The sequence below is a fragment of the Periophthalmus magnuspinnatus genome, chromosome 17, assembly GCF_009829125.3.
Source record: "Periophthalmus magnuspinnatus isolate fPerMag1 chromosome 17, fPerMag1.2.pri, whole genome shotgun sequence".
Lineage (NCBI taxonomy): Eukaryota > Metazoa > Chordata > Actinopteri > Gobiiformes > Gobiidae > Periophthalmus > Periophthalmus magnuspinnatus.
This window is the reverse complement of record NC_047142.1, coordinates 21,552,385-21,570,754: the sequence shown is the minus strand read 5'-3', so window position 1 is coordinate 21,570,754 and position 18,370 is coordinate 21,552,385. Positions and strand designations below refer to the sequence as shown.

General features: G+C 43.0%; 1 protein-coding gene across 1 annotated transcript in view; it reads left to right on the top strand.

The window, feature by feature from the left end:
• The window catches only part of mib1 (MIB E3 ubiquitin protein ligase 1), a 52,054-nt gene that overhangs the window by 6,900 nt on the left and 26,784 nt on the right, over nucleotides 1-18,370 (top strand). The window contains 9 exon segments of the mRNA XM_033982133.2: nucleotides 2,495-2,561; nucleotides 3,245-3,354; nucleotides 3,356-3,450; nucleotides 3,764-3,947; nucleotides 4,954-5,098; nucleotides 5,219-5,352; nucleotides 6,064-6,171; nucleotides 6,293-6,490; nucleotides 6,592-6,743. Coding sequence (XP_033838024.1) covers nucleotides 2,495-2,561; nucleotides 3,245-3,354; nucleotides 3,356-3,450; nucleotides 3,764-3,947; nucleotides 4,954-5,098; nucleotides 5,219-5,352; nucleotides 6,064-6,171; nucleotides 6,293-6,490; nucleotides 6,592-6,743 — 1,193 coding nt within the window.

Sequence of the window (18,370 nt, the reverse complement as noted above, 5' to 3'; positions counted from 1 at the left end):
CCCAAGGTGTTCCCAGGCCAGCTGAGAGACATAGTCCCTCCAGCGTGTCCTGGGTCTTCCCTGGGATCTCCTCCTGGTGGGACATGTCCAGAACACCTCCCTAGGGAGGCGTCCAGGAGGCATCCTGAACAGATGCCTGAGCCACCTCAGCTGGCTCTTCTCGACATGGAGAAGCTATAGCTTGACTCCGAGCTCCTCCCATATGACTGAACTCCTCATCCTATCTCTAAGGGAGCACCCAGCCACCCTGCGCAGGAAGCTCATGTTGGCCGCTTGTATCCGCGATCTTGTCCTTTCGGTCATTACCCAAAGCTCATGACCATAGGTGAGGGTGGGAATGTAGATTGATCGGTAAATCGAGAGCTTTGCCTTTCAACTCAGCTCCTTCTTTACCACAACAGTCCAATACAGTGACCGCATCACTGCGGACGCTGCACCAATCCGTCTGTCAATCTCACTCTCATTCTTCCCTCACTCGTAAACAAGACCCCAAGACCTCGACTTGAGGCAAAGACTCTCCACCCACCCAAAGAGGGCAAGCCACCTTTTTCCGGTCGAGAACCATAGCTTCGGATTTGGAGGAGCTGATTCTTATCCCAGCCGCTTCACACTCGGCTGCAAACTGCCACAGTGCCTGGCTTGAATAAGCCATCAGGACAATATCATTCGCAAACAGCAGAAATGAAATCCTTTGGTTTCAGACCCCCTCCGGCCCCTATTTGCGCCTAGAAATTCTGTTCATAAATATAATGAACAGAACCGGTGACAAAGGACAGCCCTGGCAGAGTTCAGCATGCACCGGCAATGCAAACACAGCTCCTGCTCCAGTCATATAGGGACTGGACAGCCCTTAGCAAAGGGCCCTGGACCCCATACTCCCGTGGCATCCTCCAAAGGACACCACGGGGGACACGGTTGAATGCCTCCACATCCACAAAGCACATGTGGACTGGTTGGGCAAACTCCCATGAACCCTCGAGCACCCGATGGAGAGTGTAGAGCTGGTCCAGCGACCGAGATGAAAAGCGCATTGCCCCTCCTGAATCCGAGGTTCGACTATTGGACGGATTCTCCTCTTCAGTATACCTTCCCAGTACTGGAATAGACCTTACCAGGAAGGCTGAGGAGTGTGATTCCCCTGTAATTGGAATACACCCTCCGGTCTCCTTTCTTAAACAGCGGGACCACCAGTCTGCCAGTCCAGAGGTACTGTCCCCGACCGGCACGCAATGTTGCAGAGACGTGTCAACCAAGACAGACCCACAACATCCAGAGACTTAGGTACTTGGGACAGTTCTTGTCCACCCCCGGAGCCTTGCCACTGAGGATCTTGCCAACCAGCTCAGTTACTTCAGCCAAGGTGATGGACGAGTCCGCTTCTGGGTCCCCAGTCTCCGCTTCCTCCTCGGAAGACGTGACCGTGGAATTGAGGAGGTCCTCAAAGTATTCCTTCCACCGTCTGACAACATCCCCAGTCGAGGTCAGCAGCTCTCCACCCGTATTGTAAACAGTGTTGACGAAGCACTGCTTCTCTTTCAGGCCGTCCGATAGTCCTCCTACATGGCCTCCCCGAACTCCCCCCAACCCCGAGTTTTTGTCATCGTAACAGTATGAGCTGTGGTACGCTTGGCCTGCCAGTACACGTCAGCTGTCTCAGGAGTCCACAAGCCAACAAGGCTCAATAGGACTCCTGCAGCCTGACAGCATCCCTTACTTCTGGTGTCCACCACCGGGTTCGAGGGTTGCCACTGCGACAAGCACTGGCAGACCTTATGACCACAGCTACGAGCTGCACATCGACAATTGAAGGCAGAGAACGGGGTTCATATTAAGTCATATTTATTCAGATGGGGAGAGATGATCTAGTTTTTAATGATGTCTTTGCTCAGCAGCAAGGCTGCAGTGCAGTTTACACACAATCAGTTGTACTGTATTGACAATATGGCACAATACCAATAAAGCACAATCCCAAGATTAAAATTGGTTAATTATCAAATCATCAAGGGTCTAAAATGAAATGCAAAAATTCAACCAAAGATATACACTTAAGTAGAACTGGTGACTGATGTATTGTTTACTGAGCTTGCGCCTGCAACCTGACCTTTAAGGTCAACAATATAAAATTATCCTGTTGATGACTAGTCTATTGAAGCATCTTTTTCAATACACTGCTTCTTAGTGTGTGTTTCATTGGATTTCCTGGGAATAGTCTTGGTTTGTTGGGACTTGCTGTGCTCCTTCAGTGCAGAGGAATGCACGCCTTTAGTATCATCTTTGCCCTCTAACTTCACCGCGCCTCTGCGTCTGAGTCATCACAAATGATACGAAGCACTCCACTATTTCATTGTCCTGTCATACCCTTGGGCCATACTGCTATGATATCGTTGCCCATCCATGCAGTAACGTCAATAATGCCATCATATCTGTGTAAGTTTATTATGTAGGATTAAGCCCTGCTTTAATTGAATTTCTTTCTCTATTATGCTATTTTCAGTCCGATCTTAAGTGTGTCCAAGATGCCAAAGGAGGCTCTTTCTACAGAGATCATTGTCCAGTTTTAGGTAAGTAACTTAAGTGTTATTTGTATACCGTCCATATTGCACCAATTCTCACCTATGTGTGCTGGTGCAGTGAATTCAAGGGCATTAGGGGAACCTCACTTGTAGTTAGTTGACTTTGGGCACTAGATGGCAGCACTATACAGTCCCTCGTCCCGTAAAAGTTTGATCTTGGCATAGGTCAAATGCTGGAGACTCCACAATATTTGCTTTGCTAGTATAAACCCTGACCCTAAGCTATGTTGAATGTCACAGTTTAAAAACACTTGGTCATATTGAGAAATGGTTACATACAGTAGACCTCATCATATGTTTGTTTAACTTTTAGAAATGAAGACTCATATGCATTTTAATGAGAGCTATAACTGGGCAATAATTCTATCCAGCAAACATCTGCCTGACCTACTGTACTGGACAAGTATCATCTATACTAATACTAAAAAAATTACATAAATGAAAAAAAAAAATCACCTTTCCTGAATTGTTTTAGAATGGTATAGGCATCTTCATCCAAACTAGTGCAAAATCACATTGAAACATTAAAGAAACTACTATTTTTGTGTATTTTTTTGTTTTGTCATCATCAAAATTGATATCAAGTTCTGAGCCTTTTCCTTAGTATGAAAATCAAGTTTAAAATTTTAGTATTGTGACTACCCTAAATGTATTCACTCTTTATATTACAGGTGAACAGAATGGCAACAGAAACCCAGGTGGTCTTCAGATTGGGGACCTGGTTAACATAGACTTGGACCTAGAGATTGTCCAATCTCTCCAACACGGTCACGGGGGCTGGGACTGACGGCATGTTCGAGACCCTCACCACCACTGGTACAGTGTGTGGCATTGACGAAGACCATGATATCGTGGTGCAATACCCCAGTGGTAACAGGTATATGACATGGATCAGTAATGTCTATAAGTACAATGCCTTTGATTGTATTGGATTGGAATTAAATGTATGAATGAATTGTTGGTATGTTACAGAGGGAATTTTAATAAGGTCTTTAAAAGCACCTTATTTTAATTAGTTAAATGGTGTTAGGAAGACAGTTTTTCTTACTCATATAAAAAACACAATAATGTATTCTTGCGACACAACATCAAGTTACCAGTGATAAAGTTTTCACACTGTACATCTTGTCGTTCATGAAGTTTGTTTCAATTGAACTGCTGTCTGATCTCATCACTGGCACTTGTTTTAGATGGACATTCAATCCTGCAGTTCTGACAAAGGCCAATGTGGTGCGTAGTGGAGAGGTGGCGGCGGGGGCAGAGGGGGGCAGCTCACAGTTCATGGTGGGAGACCTGGTCCAGATCTGCTATGACATTGACCGCATCAAGCTCCTACAAAGAGGACATGGAGAGTGGGCTGAGGCCATGCTACCTGTAAGAATACACATACTACTATTCTTATGAAAATAGAAATTTAAACTAGATCAGCACTGCATTGTTTCTTCTCTAATCCTTTTATACAGCCCCAGTCTGTAGTTTCCAATTGTTCTGAGCTCACTGCAGCGGCAGCCTCAGATTCTGTACAGAAATATTGCTCTTTTATTGACATGATTCATCAAATCATTTTATGGCTCTCGCTCTGAGACTTCAATTCCTCACCTATTATGAAGTTTATCCGTAGCTGCCCAGCGCGCCTTGGGTTATGTAACGATGGTCTCCTCCAATATGCCACTTGTCCCTGCCAAAGCGGCCCCCCTCAGCAGCTAATGAGCCTTAAAACCCTGAGATGGGCTGTAGCTTTGATCACTAACCAAAGCTGCCGGCCGCCCGCTGCTGCTGGTGCTGCTGCAGTCTGTGTTATTGATGGCACCGTCAGGACAGTCCCGCTCCCGTCTGAGCAGTCCTGTGTCATGTCGTTGTAATCACCATGATGTCATTCCGATTGGAAAGCATCTTCCACTGCATTCTTCATCTGTCTACTAGAAAATTATTGAGAAGATGTATTCCCGGCTCAATGTTTTAATGCTATTGCATTCTTTTAGATTCAAAATTGTATTGTCATGAGTTATTAAACACTGTCTGATTGATGTTTGTAAAGCTTTTTCTATTCAGGGCTTTCAAATTGAATATGTCTAATATTACATACAGACAGTATATTCATTTATTTAGTATATTGTTAAATAAAAGTTCCTGGAGACCAAAACAAAAACTGATGTAATGTAAAACTTAATTTTAACAAATTGATACTTCATAAAATATATATTTTTTTGATATTCTTAAAAAAAAAGTCATTCTACTAAAATAACAGTATATGATGTATTTTATGTTCTTAAGATTATGATAAGCAGCATATCATAGTGTTTACCTGAAATGTGCCATATGCTAATTCTGGCATGTAAATTTTCATGGTACTTATCCCTTTGTTACCGTTTATCAACAGACCCTGGGCAAAGTTGGGCGTGTGCAGCAAATCTACTCTGACAGTGATTTAAAGGTCGAAGTTTGTGGAACCTCGTGGACGTACAATCCTGCCGCTGTCACCAAGATTGCTCCCTCCGGCTCTGCTGTCAGCAACGCCTCTGGAGGTACACGCACATCAACATGCAACACAGACAGAGACTGTGCTACCACATTTGCCACGTCTGCTTGTACTTGTTTTTTTGACAACTACACACGCTCATTTTGTTTGTTGTCTCTTTGGCCAGAGCGCTTGTCCCAGTTGCTGAAAAAGCTGTTTGAGACACAGGAATCAGGGGACATCAACGAGGAGCTGGTAAAGGCAGCGGCTAACGGAGATTTGGCCAAAGTGGAGGATATCCTGAAGAGACCTGACGTGGATGTAAGTGAATCTAAATGATTGCAGTGTCCGGAAACAAAGTAACTTAATAGGGAAGATATGAGTTTCAAACCCATAGACTTGTTGGCGTACTCTGGCAGTACTGAGGTAGTCTCTGGGGAAGACCCTCCCACTCCTGCGTTTCTCTCCATCAGAACAGCACTAGCCCTAGACCAGAGGAAGCACAGAGAGCACTGCAGCACAAACCTCACTCTAAACACGGGCTCAAATCTGCAGCCCACACCAGTGCAGGTCTGACCCCAGCTTCTCTGAACACCAGTGTAGCACCTCTGCTAAAGGACATGTCTCTGATGAGAAGTGACCATTACGTCAAGTCTGCACTAAAAACCTGTCGTCACTAAGCGTTGGGAGGGAATGCGTGCATGTCATTGGTGAGAGCTGGCCAGCTGCCCCACTGCCTTTCAGTGGAATTATTTGCTTAAAGCTGAGCACATTGAGCCAGACCAAGTGATCCGCTTGCCAGGACAAGAGATGTCTCGAGACTCCCAAAGGACTCCACATTAATATTCATGCTCTTGAGTTTTTGCAGTGCTGCAGTTGGTGATGAAACATGCGCACACAGCCGTGCATACAAATCCACACATACAAATACTCCATTATTGTACTGGCTAATTCAGTAGAGTGTAGATCTAAATAAAAGCTTTGGCCATGACGTCAGGTTTACTCATAATGTGACTGTTTCATGTGTTTTAGGTAAATGGGCAGTGTGCTGGACATACGGCCATGCAGGCAGCCAGTCAGAATGGTCATGTGGACGTGTTGAAGCTTCTGCTCAAACACAATGTGGACCTGGAGGCTGAGGTGGGTGAAGTTAAGCAAATCTACTTACACTTTTGTAAATGCATTTTATGTGTCAGTGGGTGTAAATAAAACCGTTAGAGACCCAACAGTCAGTTAATCTGCTGTAATGTCATTGACATAGGACAAAGACGGAGACCGGGCAGTGCACCACGCAGCCTTTGGTGATGAGGGCTCTGTCATTGAGGTGCTGCAAAGGGGCGGAGCTGATCTGAATGCAAGAAATAAGCGAAGACAAACTCCTTTACATATAGCTGTCAACAAGGGTCACCTACAGGTGGTCAAAACACTGCTGGACTTTGGCTGCCATCCAAGTCTACAGGTACTTAATAATACAACTATTGGGGGCAAAGAAACTGTATTATAAATAATTGCTTTTACCTTTATGGGTTTAATGAACCTGAGTGCATTTTATACCTGTAGGACTCTGAAGGGGATACGCCTTTGCATGATGCCATCAGTAAAAAAAGAGATGACATGCTGTCTGTGCTGCTAGAGGCCGGCGCAGACGTCACTATCACCAACAACAACGGTTTCAATGCTCTGCATCACGCCGCCCTAAGAGGAAACCCCAGGTATGACCTACGCACAATTTAAAATTTGTATTTGTACAAAGATGACAGCTGATTTGATTTGGCTTAATTTTATATATGAAATGTGCTATATTATCTGTTTTTCCCAGGCTCACAGAGTGTAATAAATCTTGTGCTAAAGTCCGTTTGGGGATGTCTGTTAATTTTGACGTTGATTGAGGTAGAATAAGGCGTGTAGAGTAACTGCACCTCCTCAGCAGATGGTTTTGACTTAAAATGATGTGGGACTACCTTTGAGGCCCTGAAAGCATCTGTTTTATGTTATTTTCTATATTAGCACAGTTAATAGCCCTTGAAGTTCATTTGTCGCTTCTCTTTATTGTTATGCCGGTCTGTCGCTGAGTCGCGATCAGTGGCTGGCCCCGAGCGGCTAGCCTCCTCAGTCAGTGGTGCTCCTTGTCCTTGGCTAAAGCTATTTCTGGCAGCAGCAGGTTCTTCTAGATACTCTTTGGCTGTTTTGTGTCGTCTCTCATCCGTGAGCGCAGAGAGAGGCCTGTCTGTATCAAGTTGATCATTCGGGGTTGTGTTCACTTGATGGATGCTGACACTACAGGGGCAAGCTTTTATAGACTGGAGTCATTTTGAGAAAACTTAGCAGCTGCTTCCTGTGCCTAGCGATCGGAATGTACTTCTATGTCTGTTTGCATATCTATGTGGCTCTAGTAATGTCTCCCTCCTTTACTTGTATTTGATTCGTTGGTGCAGGGAAGTGTCGTCACATTACAAAAATGTTAGCCTTTTTTCAATCACTTGATACTGATTTATAATGATAATAAAACAGTTTTTTAAAATGTAGTCTTTAGGAGATTTTTGTTGTCTGTTTAATATTACCATGTGTTCTTACAAATTTTGATAAAGATACTGTTTAGAAAAGGTCAAATTTTTCCTAGTAAATTTTTTTTAAGTATTGATACTTAATGAGTTTTGATTCTAGTTTTAGTATCAATAAGTATCTGGTTATCATTTATTTATTTATAATTTTTTTTACATGAATGTATAACTCAGTATCATTTAGTTTTGACCACAATAATCTGGTCATTTTTTAGCTATCCGTGGACTAGAACATGCCTGTAAATGTATCCTACATAAAGTGAACAGACTGTAAAATTAAACACAAATATGCAGTGATATCACCTTTTATCCTTGTATGGAAAATTACACTGCAAATTTCTTTCCTTCTTAATCTATACCAACTATTATTCATCTTTTGACAGTTTTCTTATGATACATAATCTACTCGTCAGTCTAGTTATGCATATTTTGTATATTATCTTATAGCTGGTATATTTCCCTCCTCCACTATCACGAAGCCCTTGTGTGTATTAGCGTATATTTGTGGCTGCAGAAATGTCACCCTCCTTCACTAGCATTCGTTTTGTTGGCGCTGGGACAAATGGGATTGAGGTCAAAGTGCTGTGGACCACCTGCCACGCGCCTGGCCAAACCCGCGCTGCACCTCTGGCACGCCACACAATAGATTATTTAAAGCTACTGATGTATTCCTTTTGTGATGCATTCTTGTATTGTACTTCTGGGGTAGCTATCCCATTTATTAAAGTTATTACATCTCTTTTTAAATAGTAAAGGTAATCCAGCTAGGGATGTCACAAATATAAAATTTTTGTGTTATGTTTATTGTGAGAAGAAATATCACCATTTAACCATTATTCACAATTATTACAACAAAATAAAAGTGGAATTTATAATTTTCTTTCATTCTCATTGTTAAATAGATCATTTTGAACAGCTTCATGAAATCAAACTTTAAAGATGGAGAGTACACATTGAATTTAAATCTGAATTTGTTGTATTGTTTTATTTTGGTTCTAACATTTTCTGCTTCTAAAATGACTTGCCATTTAGTATTTTTTTTAGTATTTTGAGACTTGTATAATCACAATTATCACTTAATCTAATAATGTTTACATCCCTACTCCTAGCATACACTGTATTAATTTAGGATGTTTTGCTTTTAACAGAAGCTTTCCACTTTTCCCTCTGGCAGGCCTTCCCGAGTCAATGATCCCTAAAATTCTATAATTAAATGTAATTATATAGGCATAGTTCTATCTGATAACAGTCATGTGGAGAATGTTTGCAATTACAGCAATATACGAGTGAAAACCTAAATGATTCTCCCACTGCACCCATTGGCCAGCTGGTCAGCACTTTCAGCTTTTGTAATCTTAATTGACAAAAAGTGACTAAGCTTCTGTTATATTGTTGAATGCAAAGCTCTTAAACCGTAATGGACAATTGTTAGTAAAAATCACATACAAGTGAAATTAAAATAGAATTACTTGTGTGATGATAATGCAAGTGAAATGCACCTTTGCAAACTAAACAAAATGTAAAGTAGTAGTCTGCTAAGAGACCCATCGACTGGCCTGGGCAGAAAGTGCTGGGGTCAGCTGTTTTGTGAATCAGAGGTCCTGTCGTGTTTTGTGTGTGCCGGTCCACTCTGCGTCCCTCCTTGCCTTCACAGAAACCAAGATATATGTCGCCTTCGCCAGTCTGCCCATTTACTTTTATTTCACGCTCGGGCTGCCGCAATATCAGCAAGACGGTGCACAAGTCCTAAAGCCCCGGAAAATCTCTCCCCAGGTCTGAGTCCAGTACCTGGTCTGCTCTGTTTTTAGTGCCGAACAAGTTGTGCCGATTGAAGTGCAGTAAAGGAGGTCTTATTGTTGAGTCATATTTTCAGAAACATGGCACCGATGATGGCTGTCTTGGAAAAAAAAAAATGTTGAAGAGCAAATCAAATAGATGAGCAGGGGTTGTGTATTGACTCCTCTTTTGTAGATGCAATTTTGATCACTTTTCCCCTTTACAAAAATATTATATTTTGTTATTATTTGTTATTAAATCCATGAATATGATAGCACTGTAACAATAAATGCTTTGTCTTTTTAAATTGTAATTCTTGTATGAGATTAGAGCAACCTTTCCTGTACTAGTTATACATAAATTATGACATTTGTCCATCTCTCATTTAATCGAACTTTAATCAAGTTTCAATGATTTCTAATGATCTGCTTGGGTCTTTTTAATAAAAATGTCTACAGCCAATTGTCTATCCGTAAAAGCAAGACAAAGCCAAAATAAGAAAGTCATGATTGTTTAGTGAAGAGAAAAATCATATTGCCTAGCCCTAAAGTGAGAGCAGAGCAATTTTGATGAACAAATTTTGCGCACCAAACATAAGTCATAAACGTAAGTAATTAATTAAATGTAAATTACTTCTAGTTGTTAGTTTTATTGTGCTGCTTTGCGGATAACAAATACACAAAATAACCACAGTGCAATGTTAAAAAAAAATCCCCTTATTAGTGCCTCAACAATTCTACCTTTTTAAATGCCTACAATTTAGTTTGATATTGACTTCAGAACATGAGGTGCTCCCCAGTGCCGGTGTTTAAATGTGCATTACGTGCTCTGCTGTTGTAACTGAGTGGGTGGGTCTCCCTGAGGTGCAGACGATTTAGGAAGATACAGAGGGGAAACTATTGGTGACAGATGATTCTTTCTGCTTTAGTTCCCAAACGGTGAGGAAAAATCAACTCTACCGACCGCGCGGGAAACACTGTGTTGGATTATATTTCATTTTGTTCATTACTCACACACTGCTGAACAAGGTGCAAGCGTGTTTTCTCATAAATTAGACCCTACAGTTGTTAACTTTTACAATTGCGAATAATTTGCTCTGAAAAAGGTTATCTCGGACATCCGGCGTGCGGGTGTTCTTCTTTGTGTGTTTACCGCAGCCCTGGGCCTGTGAGGGGGTGCCTGCCTGCCTTGCGTCTTTCTCTCTTTCCCTGGGGCGGTGAGAAGCCGGTAGCTGTTACAATACTGTAAACAATACGATTAATAGCCCGTGACTCATAAACAGACTCCAAACAAGCCGTGCCAGTGCGGGCCTATACCCTTTTACGTGTCACCTCCTTGGAATATTTGCCCTCCTTCCCTCTCTTGTATATTATCCTGCTTTCATTTAGTACAAGCACCACAATATTACAACAGCACAGTTCAAAGCACTTATGGTAATAACGCTACACCTCCCTGCAGTGCTTTGAAATTTGCTATATCTCTATACGCCCAATGTAATTCTTCATCCTGTCACAACAAATAGGCCACTCGTAACATGTTGCACTGATTTAAATATCTAACATATACGTTACATGCACACAGTCTTCTGGTACGTTTTGACATTTCAGACAAATGTTTAGATGCAAAGATAATTATAACAAGAGCAACTATCATGTTAAAAAATTTCTGAACGAGAGGACCCAGTTGCGCTGACAAGTCAGCCAAATTAGGAACCCAGTTGATACGTAGAATCGGGTCGTAGACTACACTCTTTGAGAAAACTTTAAATAATCTTTTAGCTGTAAATTGTGATGGTATAACTGCAAACACTTTAGGCTTGTTACAGTTGGGTGTCAAAAATGAATTGACATTTTTATATTCTGACTACAATATTTATGGCAATCCATCTAAGATGAGTTAAAATGCTTGTTAATGTCTTTGTTGTGGTTTACATACCACACAAAAAGTGAATAAACTGCAAAATTAAATGCAAAAGTACAGAAAATATAATTTTATACACTTATTTGAAAGATAGTGCTGCAAGTTTATGTACAGCACTCTTTGTAACCTTTATTATTTTATTATTGGCTATACACTCAATATTTTAATTATATTTGATATATGGACCTCCTCTACCTGTGTTTTGTGCATAGAGCTACTGTCCTCTATGATGCCAGGCTCTTGCTTCCCCCCTCTCATCCAACATCCCTGCAGGAAGCTAAGTTGTTCTCAAACAAAGGCGCTTTAGTGTATATTTAAGCCTATTGGACTCTCTCAAAACAACTGTATTTAGTGTCTTTTTATTCCCCAAACTGTAATTGTCATATTTTGTGTTTAGATTTCTTTACAAAAGTTAGCCCTCCCCTGCTGAGTATCATTAGATGTTTCTTTTTGCTTGTGTTTGCCTATTCCCACCCACAGTGTAATTGACTGTTAGCTTCCAGTGACAGTGGGTTTAAAAGGTGTCGTAGAAGGACAGCTGTGTGTTCTGGCAACGGCATGTGAGTCTCTGAAATAGAGTCTCCCCCCTGCTATTTTTGAAACAGCAAAAGACGGTGTGGTCAGAATATTAATCTCTAGAGGCACACAACACTCAGGCAGGACACAGCACAAGTGAAAGTTTCAGTTACCATCGTCTTTTATTGAGAGGAAACAGGACATTGAACACAGGAATCACTCAAAGTTACAGGCCACTGGCTTTGACCTTCTTCAAATAATAGCAGATATTCCAATAAAAGGCATCTCCTGTAGTCATCAAAGCATAGCTACAGCTGGTTGAAGGGGACCAAATCCATTCAAGAGGTGATTTGGTTCCATTTTACCAGCTTTAGCAAAGCATTGTGGGAATCACTGTGGCAGAGACAGAGCAAAGAGCTGTTTAAATGAAGGTACACAGTTGCACTGCCTCACTGCAGAAGACGAAGTATCATTTAAAGACATTAACGCCAGACATGTGTCTTGTTAGGTCATGTTCAGGTGCTGAGGTCTGGAGAACACTTCATTCATTCAGATATTACCTGCATGTGAGTGTAAGCTGTTTGGCTCACTGCAACATTCACCACCAGCAAACAGGTACATTCGATCAGCCTTACCCAACTTTTTTCTTTGCTGCCTTGCAGGTAGACGATTTATCCTCCTTGCTATCTTTTTAAGTTTTATGTTGCCCCCCTCCCAGAGAGTGAGAAAAATTGTTCCTTGAGAAAAGGATAATAATAATCTGTGGCAGTGCACTTGAGTCAAATGTCCCGAAGTCATGAAGCAATTACAGGCTGTGATAGATGGGCGCTGCTGTAAGCTTTGCACCGCTCCGGTCACTGAGAGGGCCAATAGACAAATGTAGAGGCACGTCCACAGACGCCTCTCTGCAGCTCCACTCGGGGCTGTCAGGTCCCAACATTCATTTAAGTCACTCATTTAGGGCCGACTCACTGATTTGTACTGAATGTAGTTTTTGAACAGGGGCTGTAGGCAGAATACTTCAAGTGTCTGCAGTAGTACACTCTGTTCTATTAAAAGACATCTTGCAAATGATTATTATATTTCTCATTTGAAACATAACACAAATCTATGATGGTTATTAATTCTTTCTACCATGGCTTAGCTGGTTCCTGTGAGTGGCCGGCAACAGCTGAGGGATCTACAGCGTGTGGACGGGATGGAGGTTAACATAAGGCCAGCTTGATATGGCACACCAGAGGCACATCTATTTGTAACATAGCCACACAAACAGGCCAGTCCTTCAGAGTCAGGTGGCCAGGCGGCTCACCTCGTCTAAGAGCCATAACAGGGCAAAAGCAGGGGCCGACAGCAGCCACTGAGTATTTGATAATGTCAGCATCTGCTGCGTTTGTCACTCAGACAGCAGGTCAGTGCTATTGAGGGCCGGGGAGGAACTGCCATGCACTGCTCTTAAGACTTGACAGGGAGAGAGAGCAGGGCGTATAGTGCTGGACAAATGGAGGAGTGGGGAGTTTTATTTTGGCTTTAGTAACAACTGGGAAAGGGAATAAATAAACTAGCAGTAACATCAGAGTGCAAGATGTATTCCAAAGTATTAAAAGTGTGTGGACTAAGAGAAAAAAAATCCAGATTTGTACTACAATAAAGAAATATAGCATCACTTTAAAAACATGGGTTATATTACTTTAAGATTACCTTTCAGTTAAGCAAGAAAGAAATAGCTTTATTAACATTAAAATTATCCTGAAATGAAATGCGTCCTAATTTAAAAGTTGAGGTAATTTGCTTTTAATTTACATTTTAACCACTTTACTTTCTATTGTTATTCAGCTAATCAGATCAACGTGCAAACCTATTCAGTTCTCGTGCATTTATTATATTTAATTGTGCACCTACGTTCTTTAAATGGCATATGAAATATAATACAATCTCATGCATTGCAAGTTTTATCTCTCCTATTTAAAATGAGCAAAAAGATTAGATGTGGTTTTGTGTTGTTTCTGCTTAGGTAGTATTTATGGATGCAGCCCCTATACCTGGCATATCAATCAGCTCACAATGAATCATCTTGTATTTCATTATAACAAGGCAGTTGTACTCCACTTGCTACACCGCGGCAGTAATGTGATTGTGGGCCTAACGCTTTGAAATTTAGGAAAATGAATTGAATCTGATCAAGTGGCAGCCAGTACTTCGGGTTCAGTGTTTTAGTTTAACGAAGTTTTATTGTCTACGCCACACTCGCTATCGTATTGTTCATTTGTAATAAAATCTTGAATAGCTAATCATTGAGAGTTATTATTTGCTTGCCCTGGCAGTCAATTTGTTTTATGCTTGTTGGCTTTCTTAATCTTTTTAAGTCACAACTCTAAATCAATCTTGTAGCAGTATATTGGTGGCGGACTAGACTAGTTAAACTTGCATGTGGGCCTTGAACCAGTTGCTCAGAATAATTTAAAGGGCTACATATGAATAGCTCTCCCCAGCTCCTCCCTCACCTTGTTTCTCTGTGTATTTTCAGTGGCCTTTATTTGCCCCAAACAGTCTACAATTGGAATCAGCTGACAGGCCAGAGCCGACCCTGATCCTGCATTGTCACTTTTTTGATGGTCTAATCTGACTGCCGTACAGCCCAGCAAAGCATTTGGCAAGCATAGCAAACGTGAACAATGAGAACAGGAATCGGGGAGGAGGGAGGGGGGGTTTGGGGCATTGGGGTTGTTGCGAGGCGGGGGGGTGCGCATAAGGGCAGCAGCAGAAAGGGAGGGCACTGGTACTTAAATACATGAGATTGTTAAACACACGCGCCATATGATACTGCGGGATGAAACCAATTTGTGGTAGCAACAGCAAATGCACCCTCAGCAACTATTTCCTGCTCCTTGAAACACATTTATTATTAAAAAACACGGCAACATTACGAGATGGACCCTCTTCACCTGGCTTATTTCCCCCAGCCAAGTGGGAGCAATGGAAAAGATTAGAGTTTACTAGTCCAGAGCAGCAAGGCGCATGTAGCTCAGTTACAGTTGACAGTTATGCAGTAAAATTAGCTAATATTTTTACAAATGCATTAATAACGGTATCATACAAAGGGCCACGACTTGCCCCAAGGCCTCACTCTTGGCCACACACTGTATTACCCTCTCACACTCACACACTAGTTGGAATGAATTGATGCTTTTTTAGATAATTACATAATTGTCTAATGAGTTGTTAAAATCTAATGGATGAGAGATCTATTGGTGGTGTGAGGCAGTAGAAGGAGGAATGCTAGGCTCCCTACAGCGGTTATTGCTGCAGTGAGACTGCCCAGAGACAGTATAGCTAACATGAGCGGTACCACATGCACACGTCCTCTCTCACTTTCACTCTATACGTTTTGTTCTCTTTACCCCTTAATCAAGTATTAGCAGTTTTCAAAACAAGAGCTGCATCTTTAAACAGTGCGGTGCAATCAGACACCTTTAGACGAGGACTTGGCCTCAGAGGAATACATACTTCTTTACATTCCATAGCTGTCATATGTTCATATGGGTACATAAAGAAGTATGTGCACCAAGGAGGCAGTCGCATGTATGAATGTGCTCACCTTTTGTCAAGGTCAGGAAGTTGGAAGCAGAACATTTTTCCTCACGGTTTCTCTCCCAAGTATGGTAGTCTGCACTGTAGTCTGCGGCGTAAGGTGACTTTGAGTGTAAATTCAGTTCAACACTCAGGGCTTTCCTTCACTTGCCATGTAAGGCTGGAAGCCAGTCCCCCCGCCCCTGATCACACAGGAGTGTGCAGTCCATACCATAGCAGACTGTCCCAGTGACCCCACTGTCCTCCACAAACACAGAAATAATGTTTCCTTCAAAGCGGGTTGGGCTTTTCTTTCTCCAGGAAAATTTTTAAAAATAGCAGGCTTGGAAAAAAGAGTTTTGTCCATGTTATGAGAGGCAGCTTTACAGAGCACCTTGTAGTAGCTGGCAGGCACTGGCTGTGTCCCGGGTGCATAGACCTCCTGTCCCTCCCATGTCTCTGCTCCTCTGTGCTCCTTTACACCTATCACGCTAACATTTGTACCCCTCTGTCCTGAGCCCTCTGGTGTCTGCGCTGTCCCCAGTGGCTAACTGGTGCGCTTGCTGATGTTTGAAAACCAGGGTGATCCAAGTGGAACAGGAAGCTATTGTGAGCAGGATTTAGGCTTTAGGCGCAGAGGCAGGCCATAGGTCACATGAAGGCGCTAATGCCCACTCAGCACTTGTGGATTGGTCCTGGTGTTACCCCCACCCACCGGTAACTCTCATTATGGCCCTGTCTCCATGTTGGGTCCACTGTGAGCTCACTGTGTAGTTTGATCCTCCTTTATATAGTTTTAGCTCAACTGCCTATGATGTATTTAAACCAGCCGTTTTAAAGCAAATGAAGAGATTTAAATCGGTAACTATTTACATGCTGGTGAGAATTGTCCAGTAAGTCTCTAATGAATCTTTACCCCAGACTAACACATTCCACAAGTCTGAACTGACTAGCTATGCTAAGCTAGCAGCAGGCTAAGTGCTTTCTGAGTAATCAATGTAAAAAAAATTACTTCTGTAATGAAGAAATGAACAAATGGACGAAGTGGTGCAGTAATTTTGCCATTGCCTTTGAAATGAGTTGTGGATATATCAGAGGTGACAACATGGAGATGGGCTTGGGCAGGTGGATGAGCTGCTTCTAAAGATGTGACGTCCTGTTTAGGAAATGTCACAGGCGCCCGAGGAGAGTGAGGGGTGAAATTCCTTCCGACAGACACCAGAGCGCATGGCACATGGCGCTCTGGGGTGGCCTGTGTGTTTGTGCTGCAGTACGCTGTGCCCTGCCTTGTCCCTCTGTCAGTCTAATAGAAGAAAGTGTGTCACTAGCCTCCATGCTGTGGTCCTGACTGACACACATCCTAGTCTGAGCTAACCAGTGCTGTCCCCTCCTGGCCCTCGCCCCCCACTGCTCCACTAATACACCTCTCCCAGCTGTGTCTGCTCAATCCGCTTTACCCCTGTCCCCAACCTCTGACCTGCCCACTGTCCAATATTCTACTGCTTCGTCATCCGCCTGGTCATGGCATCCTGTATGTAGGCTCTAGTCTCTCTTAAAAAGTGCATCCTTAAACTTACCTCTGATCAAAAAAGAAAGGCATTGACCTCCTCGTATCTCAGGTTAACTTAAAGTGGTTCTGTGGAACCACAAAGAAGAGCCAAAAAAGACAGAGCAAAGAGTGTTAAATCCCTGGAGCTGGGGACAAGGTGCTGGATGTCAGAAGTCAGATGCAGAGGTGGTGTCTGTGAGGGAATGTCTCTCCACACCAGTGCAGCTCTGAGTTAACGAGTCCGTCATTACACAGCGGCAGGGCTGCAACCATGAAGCCTAATGAGCCAAAGAGCCGTGCTGCTGCAGCATGTCCGGCCAGTGCCAGGAACACAAGAGCGCAGGAGAGAGAGTAAGAGTAAGACAGGAAGGAGGGAGAGGGAAGATGAGAGCGATGGAGTGGAGTACAAAAAACGGCTAAAATCCATGTGGACCACAGCAACTCCCAGCTGCTCCTCTCCTCCCGCATCCTCTTCACACTTTTTACCTTGTCCTGCTCTTCTACGACAGGCGCACAGAGACAAAAGGTGTGCTCTGGTTAAGTTTTGTCCCACTGCTGCTGCCACTGCTGCAGAACAGTACATTCCCCTTTGCGACTCTCAGACAAAACCATGCGGTTAATAACTGATCACATCCGAGGAAGAGACAGGACAAGAGAGAAGAGGAGACGGCGTGGACCAATCACAGGGTAAACTCCGTCCAAAAGCCAAGGAACAGCATATATTACCTGTCAGATCAGTTTCTAATAGCCGCCGCTCCTCCTCTCATTCCCATAGCCATAATGACCTAGCAAGCGCTCCAGCTGCTGCAGCCATCGTGTGTGTGTGCCGGGTGCACGCCTGACTCGCTGAATCAGCTCCTATGATCGGGGGGAGGAGGGAGGGGGAGAGCACAGTCGGGAGGAGGGAGGGAGAGAAAAGTGGGCATGCACGCATTCCCACGCATCCCACATCACTAGGAGCAGTCGTACCTCCAGTAGGAGAGGAGGCTGGCATAAAGGAGTGCCGTTTTAAAAAGGGGAAAGAGGGAGAGAGAGAGAGTGAAGGAGGGGTAAAAAAAACTCTGCAGCACTGCTCTTCATCATGTGCGCTCAGGATGAGAGCCGGAGGATGCCCCGGTCACCAGAGACAGTGTAACAACCAGCCTCCTCCGCCCCGTCGGCACGCAGCACTGCCCCAGAGCTTAGCCCGCTCCTAAAACGCTTTTATTATTCAGAAGAACTTTTGAAGAGGCAGTTTACAGAATGTCTGAGAACAATTGTGATAGCGATAGCTATACCGCTGCAGTGCAGGACAGCTGCACTTTAATAGTCCCTTGTGAACAAATGCAAATGCAATTGCCATCGTCATGGACTTGAGACAAGATACCTTCTACTTGAGAAAAGTTTCTCATTTGTTCATTAATAGCTTCTTTTCTTATATGTGGGTCTACAAGAGGTTTTCACCTACCTT